The sequence below is a fragment of the Bubalus kerabau genome, chromosome 23 (assembly GCF_029407905.1).
Source record: "Bubalus kerabau isolate K-KA32 ecotype Philippines breed swamp buffalo chromosome 23, PCC_UOA_SB_1v2, whole genome shotgun sequence".
NCBI classification, from domain to species: Eukaryota; Metazoa; Chordata; class Mammalia; order Artiodactyla; family Bovidae; genus Bubalus; species Bubalus kerabau.
In genome coordinates, this window is record NC_073646.1 from 24,745,973 (window position 1) to 24,769,865 (window position 23,893).

General features: G+C 46.0%; 1 protein-coding gene and 1 long non-coding RNA gene across 6 annotated transcripts in view; one reads left to right on the top strand and one right to left on the bottom strand.

The window, feature by feature from the left end:
* The window catches only part of LOC129637841 (uncharacterized), a 32,998-nt gene extending 25,058 nt beyond the window's left edge, over positions 1–7,940 (bottom strand). For 2 of the 5 annotated variants that reach the window (XR_008707597.1, XR_008707599.1), the window contains exons 1-2: positions 7,229–7,887; positions 2,696–2,855 (exon numbers count right to left, since the gene is read on the bottom strand). This is a non-coding gene — a long non-coding RNA (uncharacterized LOC129637841). Of the gene's footprint in view, positions 1–343; positions 589–2,695; positions 2,856–7,228; positions 7,888–7,924 lie in introns of those variants that run through there. The other 3 variants (XR_008707601.1, XR_008707600.1, XR_008707598.1) reach the window with 3 other exon arrangements.
* Positions 1–23,075, top strand: part of HS3ST4 (heparan sulfate-glucosamine 3-sulfotransferase 4) — a 496,951-nt gene extending 473,876 nt beyond the window's left edge. Inside the window, exon 2 of the mRNA XM_055562141.1 lies at positions 22,301–23,075. Coding sequence (XP_055418116.1) covers positions 22,301–22,937 — 637 coding nt within the window. The 3' untranslated portion in view covers positions 22,938–23,075. The remainder of the gene's footprint in view (positions 1–22,300) is intronic.
* Positions 23,076–23,893: the final 818 nt, after the last annotated feature.

A 23,893-nucleotide genomic window follows, 5' to 3' on the forward strand; every position in this document is an offset into this window, starting at 1 on the left:
TCTTGTAAAGCACTTGGAACTTACAGTAAGATCTCAATAAATAATAATACTGAACATTTGTTGGTATGAGTAAGTTTTAGTTATTATCAGGGATTTCCCAAATAGACTGTGAACTCCTTGATGACAGGGACCAATAATATTGATCTTCATCTTCTAGGACTTAGCAGACCATCTAGTTATCAATGAGAAATTGCTTAGTAAATGAATGAATAAATTGCTGGGTGATGAGCATTGGTACCCAGTGGGCCTCAGTCTTGGTGCACTAAGAGAAATCCTGCTTCCTTTCCCGACCCCACCCCTACCTTACCCCTCCTGCCCATACAAAAGAAACACAATAACTCACACTATGTGTGTGTGCACGTGTGTGCATGTGTGCGCACACACGCCCAGTTGTATCTGACTCTCTGCAACCCCATGGATTGTAGTCCACCAGAGTCCTCTGTCCATGAAATTCTCCAGGCAGGAATACTGAAATGGGTTGCCATTTCCTACTTCAAGGGATCTTCCCGATCCAAGGACCAAACCCACGTCTCTTGCCTCTCCTGAATTGGCAGGCGGATTCTTTTCCACTGCACCACCTGGGAAGCCCTATGACAAAGACATAAACATGCTGAGGACTAAATTAAATGCAGGATGAAATCAGGACGATGACATCACAAATAACCCCTAAAAGGAAAAAAATTCATGCTTGTTCCATTCACTCTCTGGCAAAACGAACTGTGATTTACTCCCACAAATTACCAACTGTAAAATATTTACAACTAATTCCTTCTACCTTCCAGGGTGGCAGTGGCAAAGGGAGGCAGGCTGTTTAGGTAGTAAATGCAGAATGCAATTTCCATGTCAGTGGCCCTGTTTCCTGCAGCAACCTCAGGCGACAGCATCATTTATATCTTCCACGCACACAATCTTTTCTGCATGTGCATGAGTCTCAATTACAGGCAGTTGAGGTTTGTGTGGTAGGCATTATGCATTTATGAGCCAGAGCAAACATTAACTGGTGCTAGTAATTCGTTTCAGGGTGGAGGAAGAGAGGGGAGGGAGCAACTGGGCATGGTGCTGGTACCCTGGCAGTGGATCACAGTTCTGGGAGGCAAAAATTGGTGGAGAACTGGAGGAGAAATGCCCTGTCCCTTTGAAGACACCTCGCAGGCTTATCTCCTGGCATGTCCATCTTCCCACACCCGCAACCTGTGAGGTCAGTGTAGAAATGTCCCAAGGCAGTCTTGGACTTTTTCTCATCTCTGTATATACTTTAGTGTATACCATCTGTATATGGCAACTTTTAAATGTTTCTCCCCATCTCTTCTGGACTCACTGCCTACCTGACATTTCCATCTGGATGTCTACAAAGCATCTCGAGGATAACATATCTGAAGCAGAGCTCCTGATCTCCCCCCACTCCATACCCAAATCTTCTCTCAGTTTTTGTTTAGGACTGTTGACTTGAAGTCACCTTGGTACCTCCCTTCCCCTAACAATCCAAATATCATCCATCGACAAAATTCTATTAGCTCTTCCTTCCAAGGATGCCCAGACTCTTCCCACTGCATCACTCCCACCACCATCTCTTATCTGGCCTGCTGCAATCACTTCCTCAGAGCTACCCTGCTTCTGTATCCCTGCTTAGTCCCTTCCAATGTATCGGGTCACGTGGTCCTGGAAGATTACAATTCAGATCATGATAAGCTAAGTCGCTTCAGTCGTGTCCAACTCTGTGTGACCCAATAGACGGCAGCCCACCAGGCTCCCCCGTCCCTGGGATTCTCCAGGCAAGAACACTGGAGTGGGTTGCCATTTCCTTCTCCAATGCAGGAAAGTGAAAAAGTGAAAGTGAAGTCGCTCAGTCGTGTCCGACTCTTAGCGACCTCATGGACTGCAGCCTACCAGGCTCCTCCATCCATGGGAGTTTCCAGGCAAGAGTACTGGAGTGGGGTGCCATTGCCTTCTCCGTCAGATCATGATACTTCTGCATAAAAAACTTCAAGGACTTACTGTCACACTTAGAATGAAATTTCATCATTGGACCTCCCATTCCCTCTCTGATCTCATCTTCTGCTGTGGTCTCCAGCCCCACTGGCCTCCACCTTGACTGTGTGCACACCAAGAACACTCCTACCCCAGGACCTCTGTGCTGTTTCCTGTGCTTAGAACAGGTTTCTCCCAGAGAGCTGCATGCTTTGTTTCTTTACTTCCCATATATATATATATATATATATATATATATATATATATATATACGACATTTCTACACTGGAGTGGGTAGCCTATCCCTTCTCCAGGTGATCTTCTAACCCAGGAATCAAACTGGGGTCTCCTGCATTGCAGACAGATTCTTTACCTGCTGAGCTCCCAGGGGATCTTCCCGACCCAAGGATCAAACCTGGGTGTCCTGCATTGCAGGCGGATGCTTTACCATCTGAGCCACCAGGGAAGTCCTGTTTCTGCTCACTTATATCCAATCACATTCGTCCTGCAAATAATTCTTTTCCCATCAATATTCCTTAATGCTCAAAGTTCACATGACACTCCACCTGTTCCTGGTTCCACCAGGGGCACACGCATTCCTGGCAAAGGCCTATTGTAGCATCTGGACAGAGCAGGGTGTCAATCTTTTCCTGGGAGCCTAGGAGCCTAGTTTGGCATTTTCCCCAAGTTACTCAGTGTCTGATAAAGAAGACAAGGAAATACATACATGCCATATGGTGTGATGGGCCAATGGTAGAAACAGAGCAGGCAGCTGAGTCCAGAGCAGGGAGGTGTCTCATCACGTGTGAGCTGAGTCCTGAAGGATGGTTACCACCAGGGTGGTGGAAATGAAGAAGGTCAGCATGCATATCAGGAGTATTTAGAATCTGGACACATACAAAAGGAAAAAAATGAACCCCTGAGCTTTAATCCAAAAACATTCATTTTCAGTTTCCCTTTTTGTGAAAATGAATTGGAAATTAGGTGAGGGGACAGGGTACTCTTACACAGTTTGTGTATGACCAAACAGTATGACTGTATGGACTGTAGCCCACCAGGCTCCTCATCCATGGGATACTCCAGGCAAGAATACTGGAGTGGGTTGCCAACTCCTTCTCCAGGAGATCCTCCCAGCCCAGGGATCAAATCTGCATCTCCTGCACTGCAAACAGACTGTTTACCACTTAGCTATCAGGGAAGCCTTTACACATAATGTGAAAGCATGATTTGACATGACCATTATGGAAGGCAATGTACCAGTATCTATGAAGACCTTTAGATTCAAACTCCCATGACCCAACAATCCAACTTCTGTAGGGCTGTTGTTAGGAAAATAAACAAGAACATCCAAGAGAGGCATGTGCAGGGGTACTCACTTTAGCCTTATTTGTTGTTGTGGAAAAGTGATGAAAATCCAAGACCCTGTACAGGGAAATGGCTATGTAAACATATTTGGTTTGCATGTTGTGGTTTGCATATGCTACAGAAAGCAACATCCATTGAAAAATGGGATGTGAACTGATAAAGGACAATCGCAAGAAGCATTCTTGAGTAGAAAGCCCACATTTTAGAATGCTACGGAGGGTGGCATGCTGTTCGTGTCAGCACACTCCCGTGTGTGTACATGCCCACCTGAGGAACAGGGCTCTGTGCAGGAGCGCTAAGCTATGAGACGAATGAGGCAAGAGGGTCAGGCGTGGCTGCAGGCAGATGGGGAGCTCTAGGGGGTGGAAAGCATCTATCCAGAAAGGAGGCAATGGTGTTAATATTTCTCAAGTCAGCCATTTGGGTCTGAACAGGGAAACATTTGATTCCCTTGGAATCCGAGTAGCATACATATCCCAGCTCAAGGCACCCTGGTTTGCAACTTATTATCTGGTGGCTCAGATGGTAAAAAATCTGCCTGCCGTGCAGGAGACCTGGGTTCGATCCCTGAGTCTGGAAGATCCCCAGAGAAGGGAATGGCTACCCACTCCAGTATTCTTGCCTGGAGAATTCCATGGACAGAGGAGCCTGGCGGGCTACTGTCCACAGGGTCACAAAGAGTCAGACAGGACCAAGCAACTAATACTTTCACAACAACATATGGGGGGCTTCCCTGGTGGCTCAGTGGTAAAGAATCTGCCTGCCAGTGCAGCAGACATGAATTTGATCTCTGGTCTGGGAAGATCCCACATGCCGTGGAACAACTAATTCCGTGTGGAACAGCTACTGAGCCTGTGCTCTAGAGCTCAGGAGCCGCAACTACTGAAATCTACATGCCCTGGAGCCTAAGCTCCACAACAGGAGAGGCCGCCACAGAAAGAAGCCTGTGTACCGCAGCTAGAAAGTAGCCCCTGCCTGACACAACTAGGGAAAAGCTCGCGCCACAACGAAGACCCAGACGGCCAAAAATAAATAAATACAATTATTTAAAAATAGAAGAACTTATAGGGAAGGGATAATTAGGAAGTTTGGAATGGACATGTACACATGGCTACATTTAAAATGGACAACCATCAAGGATCTACTATATAGGACATGGAAATCTGCTCAATGTTATGTGGCAGCCTGGATGTGAGGGGAGTTGGGGAGTGAATGGATACATGTATATATAAGCCCAAGTCCCTTTGCTGTGCACCTGAATCTATCACAACTTTGATAATTGTCTATTCCCCAAATCTAAATAAAAATTTTTGAAAAAGAATGTATCCAGAGAGGTTGACAAGTAAAAGGGAAGCCTGTTTCCCCAGGCAGCATACCAAGTGTGTGCTGAGCTCCAGAGTGGGACCAGAAATTCTGTAGACCAGGCAGAGTGAGTTCAAGCAGAAGATGAGATTCACAATCATCTGAGGGCAGTGCCGTGCTTTGCTGGGATCTTTCAGCAAAAGCAGACTCTTACTCTGCTGGGACTATCATGAGAGGGTCTCGGTAGGTGCATAGAAAGAGAACAGCAAGGGAATATTTATTCCCCCTGAAAACATTCTCCAAAACTGGAGCTATCTTAACACATTGATATAATGACTGCCTGATCATGATAGATAGATATGAGAGGAAGAAGTTTGTAGGCAATTGATCAGACATGAAATGAAGGCTGTGACGTTGTGTATGCCCCTCCTTGACCAGCCAGCAGCACAGATTCCACACCCTGGACCTGGATCGTCCCAAGATTCCCTCCCCCAGGTGCTAGAGCCTGGTGAGGACTCTTGAGTCCAGCCCCTGACGAGTCTGGCAAGCTGTGTAGAGCCTCAGTGAAGGAGGTTGGGCTGTAGGCAAGAGCAGGTATGAGCACTCAGCCTTTTCTACCTTCTCACTTTCCTGGGTGGCTCAGTGGTAAAGAATCCACCTGCCAATGCAGGCGATGTGGGAGATGCAAGAGACAAGGGTTTGATCCCTGGATTGGGAAGATCCATGGAGGAGGAAATGGCAACCCACTCCAGTATTCTTGCCTGCAAAATCCAACAGACAGAGGAGCCTGGCGAGTTATAGTCCGTGGGATCACAAAGGGTCAGACGCTACTGAGCAGAAAAGCATGGACACATCAACTAGTGGTGAAGAGATGGAGGCCCACCTGCCACCAACTTAGCCCTTACTTCACCTCCCTTGTCCCGCTGTGTGGATGCATGAAATGAGTGTATAGGGTGTAAGAATGCGAATGTGCCCATTCAGAGGGGCCATCCATTTATTTCCTGTTATTTATTAAGTACCTATTATATACCATGCTTTATTAAAGATAGATATAATACCTAGTGAACAAGACAAAGTTCTGCCATTGAAGAGTTCAATTTCAGATAGAAAGGCATCAGAAATCATGTGAACCAATAACAAGTAAAGTGGATAATTCCAAATCTTGACCAACGCCACAAAGTGTGAAGAAGAAGAGAAAGCAGAACAATGGGATAGAGAGTGACTTGGAGCAGGCATGACTTTTGGTAGAATGATCAGAGAGAGCCTCTCTGAGAGATGAATTTTATGTGCTGTGTGATGTCACAAAAATTATAGCTGATGGACCAGACCTGCGTCATCCAATAGAACATTAGGTGATGATGGAATGTACTAGAGCTGTACTTCCAACACGGTAGTTATTGGCCATTTGTAGCTATTGAGCACTTGAGATATAGCTACTGTCCCTGAGAAATTAAATCTTTAATTCAATTTAATTTTAATTAATTTACATTTAAATATTTCCATGTGACTCATGGCTTTCACAATAGCCCAAAGTCATGCATTTAATGTAAGACCTGAATGATGACAAGAAGCCAACTCTCCATTCTTACTCCCATCCTTTCTGCCTCCCTCTCTCTGAACCTCCCTCCCTTTCTTCCTTCTTCTTTTCCTTTATTCTCCCTTCTCATCTTTCCAGCTGGGCTCTGTCTTTTCCTTCCTTCCTTTATCTCTTCCAGTTCTTGGGCAAATATTTATTGTGACCCATGTCTCAATTCTAGGCACTAAGTGAGATGCTGAGTGATTCAGCAATATACACGAGTGCCAGACTGTCTTCCTTCTTTGGAGCTTGCTAGTTAAGAATCCCCCTGAAATGCAGGAGACCTGGTCAACCCATGGATGGGAAGATTCCCCTGGAGAAGGGAAAGGCTACCCACTCCAGTATTCTGGCCTGGAGAATTCCATGGACTGTACAGTCCATGGGGTCAAAAAGAGTCAGACATGACTGAGTGATTTTCATTTCACTTTCCTTTAGCACAGACAGACCAAGCACAAGAAAATGAACACATAAACAAGATAATGTCAGATAACAAGGAGCCCTAGGAAGTGAACAAAAGAGACCAGTGTGAAGCAGAGTGATTTAGATGGTGCCTGGGTAAGGGGATTGCCCTCTGAGTTGGGGATGTTTGAGCCAAGAGTTGAATAATGAGAAGGAACCAGTAATGGGAAAAGCAGGGGTGTGTGGGGGGTGGCGGGGAGAGAGAAAGAAACAGAGGGAAACACTCTGTAAGGGATGGGTATACATGAATATCTGGTGATCTAATATTAGAATCTTTGAGGCATTGTGTGTGTGTTTGTGTATATCTTTCTAGGTGTGCACTGATCTTCTTTCCTATCTGTCATTTCTCCATCTGTTATATGATCGGATGGATGGGTTTGAAAATCTGTTTAGTATTTCATGCACCCCAAGTTGTGAAAGTCGGGTCTAAGTACAGGCCTGGTAGGGTGCACTGATTAATTAGTGATTGTGCTGTGCATCGTTGAAGCTAGAGATCTTGATTTGGGGATGCAACTTTATGAAGGACATATCTGAAGGACATTCGTGGAAGGTTCTTACCTGGGCAGTTTGTAGGACAGGAGGTCCTGCTGTTCTGGCCACACATAGAGAAAAAGGGTTCCTGGGCTGCAGTCTCTCATCCCAGAGAAGAGTTTCCTTCAACACTGGAGCTGGTGCCTGGCCGTGTGATGAAGCACTCTTCTTCCCAGCACAATTCACACCTGTCAAGTATGGATGGATGCTTCTATCTTGATCGAGTTATTTACAAATGTCCATGGCCAGGCATGAGTTGACCTGAGCAACATTTCCACCAATAAAACATCGAGTGCTTTGACTGAGCCTTATCCCTCTAGCTGATCAGGTTCCTTGCATCAGCAAGGAAGAGACATGTACAAATTATTTACAGAAACAAAGTTTGTTTTAAGGTGCACCTGAGGTAAACGTGGAATAACCTCACCACCAGCACAAGTCCCAGGGATGGCATCCTCTGTGAATGCACAGTGAATAAACAGGGTTCATAAATAGAGCAACAGTAATTAACACTTGTACTGATCAGTTAATTCCTTCCAGGCACTGTGCTGAGCCTTCATTTTTTGGGCTGCTGTAACAAAAGTACCATGGACTGGGTGGCTTAAGCATTTATTTCTTACAGTTCTGAAGGCTAGGAATTTCAAGATCAAGGTGTTGGCAGATTCACTGTCTGCTGAGGACCTGTTTCCAGGTTCAGAGAGGGCTATCTTTTCACTATGTACTTACCTGGCAGAAGTAGGGAGGGAGCTTTCTGGGCTCTCTTTCACAAGGGTGCTAATCCTATTCATGAGAGCACCACCCTATGACCTAATCCCCTCTCAAAGGCCACACCGCCTAATTCCATCCCAATGGGTGTTAGGACTTAACATGTGATTTGGGCAGGGCACAAACACTCATTCTACTGCAGTATCATAAGCACCAGCCCTTTCGACCTGACATGTTCTGAGATATCTTGCTTGGGATCCTCATCATCTGAGGAAACTGAGACTGGGGGTGATTAAATAGGTTTCCCAAAGTCCTGTGTTTATTTTTATCATTTATTTATTTATTTGGCCACGCCATGCAGCATGTGGAATCTGATTTCCCAGACCGGGGATAGAACCTACATCCCCAGCATCCCTGCATTGAAAGTGTGGAGTCTTAACCACTGGACTGCCAGGGAAGTCTCAGCCCAAAGTCCTTTAGGGTGAGGATGGCAGAGCCAGGAAGAGAGCCAGGGAGGAGGGTTAAGACGTGCATAAATAAGGGTGAGAGAGCCAGACTCAGCCGGAGCAAGCAGGGCTTGGCTCAGACGCAGGACTCTGGTGAGAAGGAAGCAGGGCTGGCAGAATCCCCAAGGCAGTGCTGAGCTGACACACAGCTGGGAGCGCAGTGTGAGGTGCAGAGAGCTGGAATGCCGCCTTCCCGAAAGGAGCCCTCTCCTGTCACCGTCTGTTAAATCATGAGCACACGGTGCCCGGACAGACAATGCTGACATCTCTGTAATCATCAGTTAATTGTGGCACCTGCCCTTGGAAATGCTGAGCCCGGAGGAAAGAAGCTACAATAAAATAGCTGATAGAAGTTGGTGTGTGAGGTTCTGCGGCGGGGCACTCTTTGAATGTGTGTGAGTAAAGTATCAGAGAAGTACATTCTGGGTGGAGTCCCCAGTCAGGGGCAGGTGAAGTGAGCCATAATCCTGTTCCTTTAAAATCAGGAAGCATCTTGCTTTCGAATCTCTGGAGTGAGGTGGGCCACTGACGAAAGAGGAAGGATTGGAGGGAGCCTTGTAGATAAGACGACGCTGATGGAGCTGAGGTTGTCAGTAAGCACAGGCTTAGGTTTTAGAGCCCTGCTTCCCAACCTGTGGGCTCGGGAATTATTGCACAGGACCCTCACATCCCTAGAGATACCAAACACTTAATCAATAAGTGGCAACTTAATCTAAAAATCCCACAGGCACGCACATAGCCAATTTAAAAAATGTAGATTCAGTGAAGACTCTGTCACAAATTCATTTTAAGGGATTGTTGACTTCTTAGTTGCTTTTTGTCCATATATGTTTTCTGAAATCAGGCCATATGAGCGATTCAGCTTCTGTCATATCGTGGTCTGTTGATGCTGAAGCCCAGTGGGCGAACTGGGAGAAGCCAGAGATGACAAGGAGAAATAAAAGCAAGCCTGTGATTCATTCAGTTTGAGGCATGGGCGCTATAAAGTGGCCAAGCTCTGTCTATCACTGAAGCTTCCCAAGTGCTTGGGCACCCTGGGATGGCACAGCAAATGAGATTTCTAGAAATTCCCTGGATTCTATGCCAAACAGAAGCTTTTCGGTGCTCTCAGAATGGGTCGTATTAATGCCCATTGAAGAAGTCAGTTTCTGTGAATCAAGGTCATCATATACAGATGGAAAAGACTCTGATGCTGGGAGGGATTGGGGGCAGGAGGAGAAGGGGATGACAGAGGATGAGATGGCTGGATGGCATCACTGGCTCGATGGACGTGAGTTTGAGTGAACTCTGGGAGTTGGTGATGGACAGGGAGGCCTGACATGCTGCATTTCATGGGGTCACAAAGAGTTGGACACAACGGAGCGACTGAACTGAACTGAACTGATATGTATTATGGAGTCTTCCCAGGTGGCTCAGTGGTGAAGAATCCACCTGCAATGCAGGAGATGCAGGTTTGATCCCTGGATCAAGAAGATCCCCTGAAGAAGGAAATGGTAACCCACTCCAATTTGCTTGCCTGGGAGATCCCATGGACAGGGGAGCCTGGCAGGCTACAGTCCATGGGGTTGCAGAGTCAGCCACAACTTAGCGACTAAACAACAACATATGTATTAGGCAACCGATTATAGGTGTTTAGATTCAGAATTTAAGCGGACTCGTCTCCTTCACTCATGCAACACACAGATTTGTTGGCATCTACCATGTGCTACGTTACACTAGCAGTAATAACAAGGGGGGACACTGACCAATATTTGTGCTGTGCTGGGCACCTTTTCCTGTGAATGAGGAAGAGGTGTTATTACACCCATTTGACAGATGATGAAACTGAGGATCAAAGACATGAAACATGTTGCTCAAAGCGAGTTGTGGTTCAGAGATGGAACCCCAATGTTGAACAGTGGGTCACCTGCCTTTGTCAGGACGACCACCCGCTGATGAGCTTCTAAAGAAGGTGATCGTGGACTCTGGAATCAAGTCAACCCTCCGTCAATGATTCCCCTCTCTGAAACTCGTGAACCTCTGTGTATCCCAAGACACAAGGATTGGCCTCCGCAATCCAACACAGCAATAGGCTGTCTTTGCTATTTTAGAAGATGAAGACTTCTTCAGGACGAGATCTCACTCTTCATTTTCTCTCTTGATCTCAGCACAGAGTTGGCACAAGAAGTGGCCAAATTAATGAAATGGTTTTCTGTCTTTTCTTTCATAAATCCTAACATATCTGTATCTGCCTGGCCCTAACTTTGAAACCACAAATATTCCTGAGGTCTGGGTATGCTCTTGTCTCCCACCATGGGGTTGCGTGTCATTCAAACCTGGAACGCTTTCCTCTTTATTCTCCAGTTAGTTACATTCTTTGCCTTTCCTCACCGCCTAGGCTCCTCCTCCTCCTCCTTCCCCACTCCTTCCCTTTCTCTTGTCTTTCTTTCTCTTTCTTCTCCTTTCTAATCACCTTCATCCTTCCCTTCTCCTCTCTACCCCCTCTCCTCCCCCTACCCACACTTTTTCTGTCAGCCCCTTCTCTCTCTTGGAGGCAGGTGCAATTTTCTCTGAAAAGAGACTTCTGCCCACAACAGAGATGCCGCATCTTGAGCCACAGGTCACTTTACAAAAATGGGAAACTCAGACTTCCTTGGCGGTCCAGTGGCTGGGAATCTGCCTGCCCATGCAGGGGACACATGTTCGACCCCTGGTCTGGGAAGATTCCACACACCACGGGACAATTAAGCCTGTGCACCTAGAGCCTGAGGTTCACAACAAGAGACGCCACCGCAGTGAAAAGCCCGTGTCCCACAAATGGAAAGGAGTCCCTGCTTGTTGCAACTGCAGAAATTCCGTGTGCAACAATGAAGACCTAGAGCTGCCAAAAATAATAAACAAGTAAATAACTAAATTTTTTTTAAGTGGGAAATTCATGTGTGTCCCTCAAGGAACTCGTGGTCTGTTGCCAGGCAGGTATCATGCCCGCTTTATCATCACTGTATACTTGACATATTAAGCACCAGCAAAGCTGGATGTAATCAATGAGAGCATTTGTATTAGCAAAGCCCTTTCATGGTACAGGTCCAGAAACAGAAAAATCCCTGTCTTAAACCCATTTGGCAAGTCTGAAGTCAGAGCTATCACTCAGGATCCCTTCTTTCTCAGCTTCAATTTGGCCCTTAGCCACATGGCCCCAGCAAAGGCTGCTTTTCTTGGGTCTTCCTTATGAGAAATGTGATTTCCCAAGGGTTTGACTTTTCACCTTCAGGGATTTCAAGGTTTCTAAAAGTTGACTTTGAAAAGCAGCATGAACTCCAACAGGATGAGGCAGAAAAGGGTCTAGCTCTGTGGTCCGGAGCAGGGTTTATTGACTCTTGGACTCAGTTTCCACATCTCTGTAATGGGCTCAGGGATTCATATGGCACTGGTGAGCTTGAGCCAGCATAATACGTGAAATTGCCTGGCTCAGTGCTGGGCAAGTAGCAGGTACCCGATTGACTCTCTAAGTTTCTTTCTTCATTGCAGAAGAGACAGCCCTGCCTCATGCCCTTGCTCTCACAACCATTCTCTTGAGTTACAGTTTATCAGGAGGGCTCAGAAAATATTGCTCATTTATGCACCATTTATCCCACTGGATAATGCATTTGGGAAAACGTGAGGTGCCTGTGTACATCTGATTCAGGCAAGCCAAAAGCAGGCTCAGCTGCTGACCCTTCCAGAGAGAATGGACTCTTTACATCTTACATGGGTGATCACCTTGTCCCTCAGTGTCCATGATGGTGTCCATTTGCTTCAGTTGATGATACCCCAGAGAGAGATATCAGAAATTAAACGATGGAGTTTGATCTGGCAAGAATTTCTGGGGCTTCTGGCCTGGGTTTCTGTAACTCCCAGTGGTGAGTCAGTGACAGCCCACCTTTACAACACATATAATGAGGCTTAAAATCCAGCTTTGCCACCTACCAGCAGTGTGACCTTGGGCCAGTCATGTAACTTTGCTGAGCCTCTGTTGTTTGGTGAAACATTGCTAGGCAGTAACTAAGAGCATTGGGCTAATGTGCAGGATGGACCTGGGATTTGAGTTGCAGTTCCACCTTTTGTGACTTTGGACTAACAAATCAATTTCACTGAGTCTCAGTTTCCTGACCTCTAAAGTAGGGAGGATAGTAGTACCTTTTTGAGAAAGTTGTTTTAAAAATTCACAACCAATGTATTGAGAACCTACTATCTGTGAGGCACTGTTTCAGATATTAACTCATATGCGTGGGTGCTAAGTCGCTTCAATCGTTCAGAATCTGCAAACCTATGGACTGTAACCCTGCAGTTTCCTCTGTCCGTGGGATTCTCCAGACAAGAATACTGGATTGGGTTACCATGATCTCCTCCAGGGGATCTTTCCAACCCAGGGATCAAACCTGTGTCTCTTACATCTCCGGCATTGGCAGGCAGGTTCTTTACGAATAGCCCCACCGGGGAAGCCCATTAACTCATATCAGTTCAGTTCAGTTCAGTTCAGTCGCTCAGTCGTGTCCAACTCTTTGCGACCTCATGAATCGCGGCACGCCAGGCCTCCCTGTTCATCACCAACTCCCGGAGTTCACTCAGACTCACGTCCATCGAGTCAGTGATGCCATCCAGCCATCTCATCCTCTGTCATCCCCTTCTGCTCCTGCCCCCAATCCCTCCCAGCATCAGAGTCTTTTCCAATGAATCAACTCTTCATATGAGGTGGCCATATGAAGTAACCTTCCCCAAATCCCTAAGAAATAGGTATTATCAATATGACAGCTTTTTTTTTTTCCAGATTATGCAATGGAGCCACAAAATATTAGGTTAGTAATTTTCCCAGAGTCACATGGGTAATAACGTTACTGAACCAAACTTAGGTCCACTCGCCCACCCAAAATAAAACCGACCTACTGACACCAGCTGCTGGTTGTGGGGAAGGAAAATGCAATGCTTATTGCACGGCAGCACACAGGGAGTCCATGAGAGCTAGAGCCCAAAACACCCAAGCTCCCAGAGAGGTTTCAGGAAAGCATTTCTAAAGGCCAAGAGAGGGAGGGCGACCACAGGGTATGTGATGCACTTGTGCACAATGCTCTGATTGATGGTAAAGTATCAGCCAATCAGATGGTGGCATCACAGGCATTAATGTTACCAGGCCTTAGGCTCTGAGAAGCCAGGGGGGCTGTGTGCTCATGATTATCTAGTATTGATAACTAGATAACTAGTATTGATAGTTAACATCTAATTTGGTGGGAGTTTTAGCATCTGTAAAACAACTCAGGAAATGTGCATCGGTTACTATTATCTAGGGACTTCAGAGCGGAGCTAAAGCAAAGTATATGGGGAGGGTCTGTCCTGGGAAGGGTCTACTCTGTCACAGTAAGTGAATCCAGATTTGGTTCATCTGGAGTCTGTGCTTTTTAAGCACCAGGCTGTGGAGCCCAGTGTCTGAAAGTGCTTGGAGACCTCGATCTGGTGTCAGAATTTGAACTCTCAGCCTCCAAGCAGCACGTACAGTAAATGGCATCTGATAACTACTGTGGGATCTCTGTTGTTAAAGCTGTTGTCCCAGATGGTGACCTGCATCCAGATGGGGCTTGTGCCCAGCCCAGTGCCCCCACCAGCAGAGCGGAGGTGGGGGAGCTTGGAGAGCGTGTTGGCTCGTGTCTCATAAACATTTGGGGCTGTGAGAGCAACTGCGTGATCTTGCGGGATGATTCTCGGCTTCAGGATGGTGTGTTGATGCCGATGTCGCGGCTGCTCTGGGCACCCCAGATACTGTTAAGAAGCCGTTCCAAGCACAGATGCAGTGTTTCCTCACCATATGGTCCATGCTGCAGTGCAGGGTGCTTCAGACAGGAGATGACGTGGAATTCAGAAATGCTGAACCCCATGCACTAGAAACCTACTTAGAGGAGCCCTCCAAACTGCCCCAGTTCTCCTGACTTCCAAGGGTCATGTTTCCATTTGTATGTCATTCATTCATTCGTCCAACAACCACACATCATTATGGGGCAGCTGCCACGCAGTAGGGACTGCGTCAAACACGGGGGATACACAGGTGAATGAAACATTGCCCAAGTCTTCCAGAAACTGAGCTTAGCCATGGAGGGCATGGGAACCAACCCTATTATGATGTTTATTGTTCAGTTGCTTAGTCATGTCTTACTCTTTTGGGACCCCTGGGGCTGTAGTTCACCAAGCTCCTCTGTCCCTGGGATTTTCCAGGCAAGAATACTGGAGTGGGTTGCCACTTCCTTCTTTCATTATGACATTTATCCTAACCATATGATGACATTATTTTAAGCTGTGTAACACAGAAAGTTATCAGGGACCCTGGGAATTCAAAAGAGTTGGTGAAATTCTTGGTGATGGAGTTAAAATTTATTTTTGCACATCAGTGTCTAAACACTTTTCCTATTCAGGTGTGTGTGTAGTCACTCAGTCATGTCCAACTCTTTGTGAGCCTTTTGAACTGTAGCTTATGAGGCTTCTCTGTCCATGGAATTCTTCAGGCTAGAATCCTGGAGTGGGTTGCCATTTCCTCCTCCAGTGGATCTTCCTGACTCAGGGATCAAACCTGTGTCTCCTGTGTCTCTTCAGAAGGACTCCCCAGATAGGCAAAGGTCATGCCCCACCTTCTCCTAGTGAAGGTGAAGAGACTCTGACATCCCTTCACCCTGCTTTCCTGGCAAGTGGATTGTGAACACGTGATGTATATGTCCACCTCCAACTGGAACCTCCCTTGAATTTCAGACTCTCGTATCCACTCCTCCACGTGAGTATCTCAGATTACACATCCAAAATCAGACTTGGTTTCTTCCCCTGAAACTGGCTTCTTTTCCAGTGTTCTCCACTTTGATAAACTACTACTTAATCATCAGCTCAGGCCAACAGTCTTGGAGTCTTCTATGACACTCGCCTCACACACATCCCACCCATCCTAAAGGACTGTTGGCCCTACTTTTTAAAGACATCCCAACTCTGAACGCTACTTCCCAGGTTGCCCTCTCCACCTGCATCCCTGTACCCTCATCTCTGACCACCCTCCAGCAATGGCCTTTTAGCAGGCAGTCTTCCTTCTGCTCTTGCCACATACCTGTGTGTTCTCAGCAAAGCAGCTGGAGAAAGATCTCTGAAAATGTAAAGCTTATGTTCTCCTCTTTCATGTTCTCCAGTGGTTTCTCATCACATATGGAATAAAACCAAGTGTCTTGCCCGTGGCCCATAAGAACCAGCACCCCCCCAACCTCATGGTCTTTTCCTCCACACCCCCTGACCTTTTTCCTTACTTCCTTAGCTTTGCTCTCTCCCCTCTGGCACGACTGGTCACCTCCCCATTCCTCAAGCACATAAAGATGTGAGAGCATGGGCTTGGTGAAATGTCAGATCCAGTCAAAAAGAACTTACCTAAAACCAGGAGAGAGAAGGAAAGTTGGGATGAAAAATTCCTGAGACGGTAGAAGGAGATAGTATTCAAAGCCCATGTGGGGAGGGGTTGGTCTTACATGTTAGAGAGCTGTCTCCTCTAGTTGTTTTTTTATTTTTATTTTTTTAGGAAGAGGGAGGCTCTATTTCTAGATATAGAAATAGCTGGTATCTAGAAATACCTAGATAGATAGATAGACAGATATCAAGAAACATCTAGCTATTTCTATGTAAAGAAATTGCTGCTGAAATAAGGACCCAGGTGAGTAGATTGGTGAGGGGATAAGGGCTGAGAACTGGTGAGATTAGGGCAGCAAAACCTATCACAACAAAGCCTTAGAACAGGAGCCTAATGGCTTACTCATCTATTCACTCAACAGATATTTACCGAGCACCTGCTATTTGCCAGGAGCTGGGGGTAGATGTTTGCTTGGCCACTGAGCTTAGGAGCCAAGAATAAGCTCACCCAGTGAGACTTTGAAAAAGTATTTTCAGGTTCTGAGTCCGGTTCCTTCTTTGTAAAAGTGAAAAGTAATAATACCTGCTCCTTTGATCAAAATAGTTATTTATGTGATACTATAGAGAACTCTCCTTTCATCGGATGTAGCAGTTATACCAGAAGCTCTGTGGGGGGAAGGGCCTTGTCTGTTGTGTTCACTAGTATATTGCCATTTATGGATGTGAGCATTTATGGAATGAATGAATGAATATAACTGATTCAGAATCTTTTTTGGAAAGGGGGGACTGCTACTTCATTGATTTTGAGCATCTACTGGATACCTTGTTACTGGCAAAAATTCCAGTATATCTCACACAACAATAGTTGTATCTTTTTTTTTAATTGGAGTATAATTGCTTTACAACACTGTTAGTTTCTGAAGTGAATCAGCTATAAGTATACATATATCCCCTCCCTCTTGGACCTTCCTCCCACCCCCATCTCACCCCTCTAGGGTCATCACAGAGTACTGAGCTGAGCTGCCTATGCTATATAGCTGCTTCCCACTAGCTAGCTATTTTACAGATAACAATGTATATATATCAATTCAAATCTCCCAATTCATCCCACCTTCCCCTCCCCCCACCACGTGTCCATGTATCAGTCCTCTATGTCTGTGTCACTATTCCTGCCCTGGAAATAGGTTCTTCTGTACCATTTTTCTAGATTCCACAAATGAGACGGTTTTCCCATGTGTGCCCCAAATGCGGGAACTCTCAAATGCCTGGTGGTATCCATTTGTAACATGACAATCGAAGCCATTTAGGCATCTCTGTTCCCCACTACTCTCTCTGTTGCCTTCTCTAGCCCCTTCCTCTCATGGCTGTTTGCATCGATCACTGAGCTAGGCACACACTTACTTCCCTATATACACACTGGCTTGAAAAATAAAAGTGAAAGTTGTTCAGTTGTGTCCAACTTTTTTCAACCCAGTGGACTGTAGCCTGCCAGGCTCCTCTGTCCGTGGAATTCTCTAGGCAAGAATACTGGAGTGGGTTGCCATTCCCTCCTCCAGGGGATCTTCTCAACCCAGGGATCGAACCCAGGTCTCCCGCTTTGCAGGCAGATTCTTTACCTTCTCAGCCATAAGGACTAGATACCATTTTTTTGCATTGATCACTGAACTAGGCACACACTTACTCCCCTATGTACACTGGCTTACAGGCTGGATACCATTTATCTCATATGCTTCAGATAAAAAACTCAAGATCCACAAAGATCTTGACAGACTGCAGCAATTAGCTGAAGTGAAGGAGATGAATTTGAACGAGGTCAGTGTAAAGATAAACACTGAGCTCTAAGAAGTCAACGGCAGAGACCGGATGAGAAGAAAACCCTAGCAGCTTTAAAAAAAAGCAAAAAAATAAAAGAGCAATGTATATATACTGAGGGGCAAAATTCTGAAAAGGCCATGTATTAAAAATATCTATCTTTAGTATTTTTTGCATCAACATTTATTTAGTATTTTTATACTATGACATGAGTTTCATAATAAAATAAGAGAATCTCTGTAATTGGAATAAAAGTGGGATATCAGTATATTCCTTCACCTCCAGATAAACTAATAGCAGCTCCCCTGATCAGGAAGTATGATGATATGGGCTTGAATCAGAATATTCTTTTTTATTTTTCTATATCAGTTCCTTAGTTTCCATGTTGTTCAACTTTTCCATTTGGTTAAACATAAATATTTTCTCTTTATTCTTCTCTAATAATTGCTGTCCCAATGATTGTGTGCCCCTGGCTTAAGCTTTTAAAATTCTGGCATTCATTGGACACTATTCAAAGTGATTCACCTGTATTATCTTCTCTACAATCCTATAAGAGAGGGACTTTCATTGACCCTGGGCTTCCCTGGTGGCCTGGACAGTAAAGACTTTGCCTGCAATGCAGGAGATCCAGGTTCACTCCTTAGGTCAGGATGATTCCACTGGAGAAGGGAATGGCTACCCACTCCAGTATTCTTGCCTGGAGAATTCCACGGACAGAGGAGCATAGGGGGCTACCGTCCAGGGGGTCACAAAGAGTCAGTCATGAGTGAGTGACTAACACTTTCACTTATTAACTCTATTTTTTGGATGAGAAAATGGAGAGTCAGAGTGGCTTGTGAAAGTGAAAGTGGCTTAGTTGTATCTGACTCTTTGCCACCCCAGGGACTATACAGTTCATGGAATTCTCCAGGCCAGAATACTGGAGTGGGTAGCCTTTCCCTTCTCCAGGGGATCTTCCCAACCCAGGGGTCAAACCCAAGTCTCCCTCATTGTAGGCAGATTCTTTACCAGCTGAGCCACAAGGGAAGCCCAAGAATGCTGGTTGCTTTAGTCACTTCATCAAGGTGATATGGGTAGTCAGAACTCTGAAATCAGACAAGTGTGACTCCCCCAAAACTATGTTCCTTAGCACTGCCCCTCCAAGCAACATAATTAAATCTGACGAAAACCAGAGAGGCACACAAATGTGAAGACGTTCGAAATACTGGGGAGATGATGTCTGTTCGAGATGAGTATGATTACTTATGGCCAGAGCTATTGCTTTGATCTAAAAACTGCTCGCTGCCCAATCATTATACCCAAACGACGTCAAACGCCATGTGAATATCTCTGCATTAGACAAGAGGCACATTCCTCTTGCCTAATAAAAGTGCTTGCCGAGAAAGCTCAAAACCCAGTAGCAATTAATTATTGACAGAGCATGTGAATTAGAGATAAAAGAAAAGTCATTCTTTCTCCACACAGGCGATAGTAAATAAATTTAATTATGGTAGGGAAGCTGAGGGATCTTCGTCTGTATTAAGTTTTATTAGCTGAGACATTTAAAAGTGTGTCATCATAACAAAGAGGTCTTGTGTAATCCTAAATGTACCACTTTGGTGCAAGGCTCAGGAGTGAACAGACTTAATGGAGTACATGGTGGCAGATGCCCTGCCGTACTAACAGGTATGCAACGGGTTTATCGTCAATTAACTTTGGTCCACATATGCCTGCAGCAAATTGACTGTATAATAGGATCTTGAGCCTCATTTTCTCACTGATAGACTGGCCACATTGGTATTGGAGGACCAATAGCATCAAACTCCTTTAGTCCCTTGAAGCTCCCAAATAAGACAAGGCCACTCCGAAGGTGAACAGGGATGGAGGGATGGATTTGAGAAGCAATCTTGGGAAGGAAACCAAGAGATACGGAACCTGGTGTGGGATCTATCAGGCTTCCCCAGTGGCTCAGTGGTAAAGAATCCACCTGCAATGCAGGAAACACAGGAGATGTGGGTTCAATTCCTGGGTTGGAAATATCCCCTGAAGGAGGCCATGGCAACCCACTCCAGTATTCTTGCCTGGAGAATCCCATGGACAGAGGGGACTGGTGGGCTACAGTCCAGTGGGTCACAAAGAGTCAGACACAACTGAAGTGACTGAGCACACACATGTGGGACCTATCATGGCCTTACTGAGCAAACTTGGGAGCCAAAAAGGAAGAAATCCCATGTATGAAGCCAGATCTGTGCTAGATGTTGTCACACTGTAGGTCACACTATTGATATATGTCATTCATTTCATTCTCAGCTGAATTTGAGTTAAGTTTCAGGATTTTGAAGTTGAAGATAATAAGGCTCAGGGATGTGATTCAACTTGCTGAAGTCACAAAACCTGCTTGATTCCCTGTCTCTGGGCTTCCTTTTCCTCATTTGCATAAAGACGCCTTTGGACTAGATTGGACAATTGTGTGTTTAGTTGCTCAGCCATATACGACTCACTTGCTACCCCATGGGCTCCCCTGTCCTTGGGATTTCCCAAGCAAGAATACTCAAGTGGGTTGCCATTTCCTTCTCCAGGGAATCTTCCCAACCCAGGGATTGAACTCGTGTCTCCTGCATTTCAGGCAGATTCTTTACCATTGAACCACCATGGAAACCCTTTGACTAGGTTTGTTGTTGTTCAGTCACTCGGTCATATCCAACTCTTTGCAACCCCATGGACTACAGCACACCAGGCTTCCCTGTCCTTCACCATTTCCTGGAGCTTGCTCAACCTCATGTCCATTGAGTCGGCGATACCATCCAACCATCTCATCCTCTATTGTCCCCTTCTCCTCCTGCCTTCTATCTTTCCCAGCATCAAGGTCTTTTCCAGTGAGTCCACTCTTCACATCAGGTGGCCAAAGTATTGGAGCTTCAGCTTCAGCATCAGTCCTTCAAGTGAATATTCAGGGTTGATTTCCTTTAGGATTGACTGGTTTGATCTCCTTGCAGTCCAAGGGACTCTCAAGAGTCTCCAACACCACAGTTCGAAAGCACCAATTCTTTGGTGCCCAGCCTTCCTTATAGTCCAACTCTCACATCCATACGTGCTGCTGCTGCTAAGTCACTTCAGTCATGTCCAACTCTGTGCGACCCCATAGACGGCAGCCCACCAGGCTCTCCCATCTCTGGGATTCTCCAGGCAAGAACACTGGAGTGGGTTGCCATTTCCTTCTCCAATGCATGAAAGTGAAAAGTGAAAGTGAAGTCGCTTAGTCGTGTCTGACACTTAGCGACCCCATGGACTGTAGCCCACCAGGCTCCTCCATTCATGGGATTTTCCAGGCAAGAGTACTGGAGTGGGGTGCCATCCCATAGCTTTGACTAGATGGACCCTTTTAATCTAGATTCAGTTCAGTTCAGTTCAGTTGCTCTATTGTGTCCGACTCTTCGCAACCCCATGAATTGCAGCATGCCATGCCTCCCTGTCCATCACCAACTCCAGAGTTCACTCAGACTCATGTCCATCGAGTCAGTGATGCCATCCAGCCATCCCATCCTCTGTCATCCCCTTCTCCTCCTGCCCCCAATCCCTCCCAGCATCAGAGTCTTTTCCAATGAGTCAACTCTTCTCATGAGGTGGCCAGGGGTCAGCAAATGATATCTTAAAGGACCAGTTAGAAAATATGTTCAGATTTGCATGTGATAGGGTCTCTGTTTGCAGTTATTCAACTCTGCTGATGTAGATGCAAAAAGCAGCCACAGACTTTACAGAAAGGAATGAATGGCCATGTTCCAATGACAATTTATTTATAAGCATTGAAATGTGAACCTACAATTTTCTTGTGCCACAAAATGTTAGTCTTATTATTTTTGTTTTTCCCCCATCCGAACTACAGTCCATGGGGTCACAAAGAGTAGAATATGACGGAGTGACTTTCACTTTCACTTCACTTTAAAGATGAGAAGTCATTCTTACCTGTGGGCCATACAAAAACAGGAGGCAGGTAGTAGTTTGCCCACCCTTAGGCTAGATCACCTTTGAGGTCTTGCTGAGCTCAAACACTTTCTGAAAGCCACTACAAACAATCTATCCTTGATTTATTAAGCTTTTACACATGCCAGCTTCTGTGCTAAATGCTTTAAAAGCATTATCTCCTTTAAGCCTTTTACAACCATGTGAAGTAGGTGCTATCATTATCTTTATTTCAGAGATTATAAAACTAATACACAGAGAAATTAAGAGTCCAACTAGGTTAAACATAACTGGCAAGAGATAGAGCTGCAATTTAAATGCCAGGTGTATAACATTCCCAAGAATGAATGCACAAGCTTTTTGCTGCCTTTTATGAAAATACTTTAATCAGAACTATAGCGGGACATATAGTCTAAAAAGGGCTTCGCTGGTGGCTCAGATGGTAAAGAATCTGCCTGCAGTGTAGAAGACCCATCTTCAATTTCTGGTGGAAAGATCTCCTGAAGAAGGGAATGGCTACCCACTCCAATATTTTTGCCTGGAGAATTCCATGGACAGAGGAGCTTGGGGGTCTGTAGTCCATGGGATCGCAAAGAGTCGGACACGACTGAGCAAATAACAAGTCTAAAAAGAACTTCCAAGTGTGTATGAATTTTATTTGGTAGCTCTCCCCACTGAGATGTTTATATCATATGTTTCGTGGGACAAGTTCAGTTATTTCTGGATAGGAATAACCACTCTTTTGTTTTCCTCCTTCTTCTAGAAATGTGATGCCCAAGACTTTGGATGGGCAGTTAACCATGGAGAAGACACCAAGTTACTTTGTGACAAACGAGGCTCCCAAGCGCATCCACTCCATGGCCAAGGACATCAAACTCATCGTGGTGGTGAGGAACCCTGTGACCAGGGCCATCTCCGACTACACCCAGACCCTGTCAAAGAAACCCGAGATCCCCACCTTCGAGGTGCTGGCCTTCAAAAATCGGACCCTAGGGCTGATTGACGCCTCCTGGAGTGCCATTCGAATAGGGATCTATGCTCTGCATCTGGAAAACTGGCTCCAGTATTTCCCCCTCTCTCAGATCCTCTTCGTCAGCGGTGAGCGACTCATAGTGGACCCCGCCGGGGAAATGGCCAAAGTACAGGATTTTCTAGGCCTCAAGCGTGTTGTGACTGAGAAACATTTCTATTTCAACAAAACCAAGGGGTTCCCTTGCTTAAAGAAGCCAGAAGACAGCAGTGCCCCCAGGTGCTTAGGCAAGAGCAAGGGTCGGACTCATCCTCGCATCGACCCGGATGTGATCCACAGACTGCGGAAGTTCTACAAACCCTTCAACATGATGTTTTACCAAATGACTGGTCAAGATTTCCAGTGGGAACAGGAAGAGGGTGACAAATGAGGCTCGCGATGGGGCGGGAAGGCTGGCGAGTTTCTAGGGAGGCTCCTGACCCGAGTCCTGAATCCCCCAGGGTCTGCAGCCTCAGCCTTGCTGGAGTGCCAAGTAGATCTCCTCCTTTGTCCAGTCAGGATTGCTTCCAACGCTGTTGGCTTAGGCAGAGAGATGGATCCCCTGGCATGCACATAGGGTACCAGGCCTGCCTGGGTAGCAGCATCTGGTTGACCAGCTGGCCACCAGAATCCACTGCTAATTCTTGTCTTCTGTTGGTTAATCTAGTCTGAAGACAGGATAAACAGCGGTCAAGGTCAGAGACAGTGCCATGAATGTTTGTTTAAATGATAAGAAAGAAGGGAAGGTCTACTTTGGGCAGGGGCCTCTCACTTTAATTTGAGAAGCCCGAGTTCTAGCCCCATATCTGGCAAAGGCCCCCTGCTCGATCAACCTCTGCTTTGGCATTTCGCCAGAATACTAATTGTGGCTGATTGCTCCAGGACTCCTAGGGAGCAAGACCCGCCCTCTTAAGGTGTCTCAAGCCTTCTCCTTAAGGTCTCATCCCACAACCCTTTGACTTCCTCACTCCTCATCTGATGAAGGCAGAGGCATGCACGTTCCTCACCAAAAAAAAAAAAAAGCTGACATCCCTGGAAGCCTTCCTTCTAAGAGCTTTCGAAGGGCAGTTGGGTCCCTCTCTTCATGAGTATCCTGGGTGGTAAAGAAGCTTAGCCTAGGCCCTCAGAATCAGGCTCACAGGACTGCTCTTAGAGCAAGGGAGTGGCAGCTGAGCCCAGAGCTCTGAGGTTGGGAAAGATGAATGCCATCTCTGGGAGTGAAAAAAGAAAACCAGTCTTCTTGGTGGGAGGTCTCCATCTCTGAGACCCTCAGCAGCATGGATCTGAGACGAGCTATTGGAGGGCCTCTGTCCTTTAGGGTCCCCAGTGGGGCAGGGCCCAGAGAGC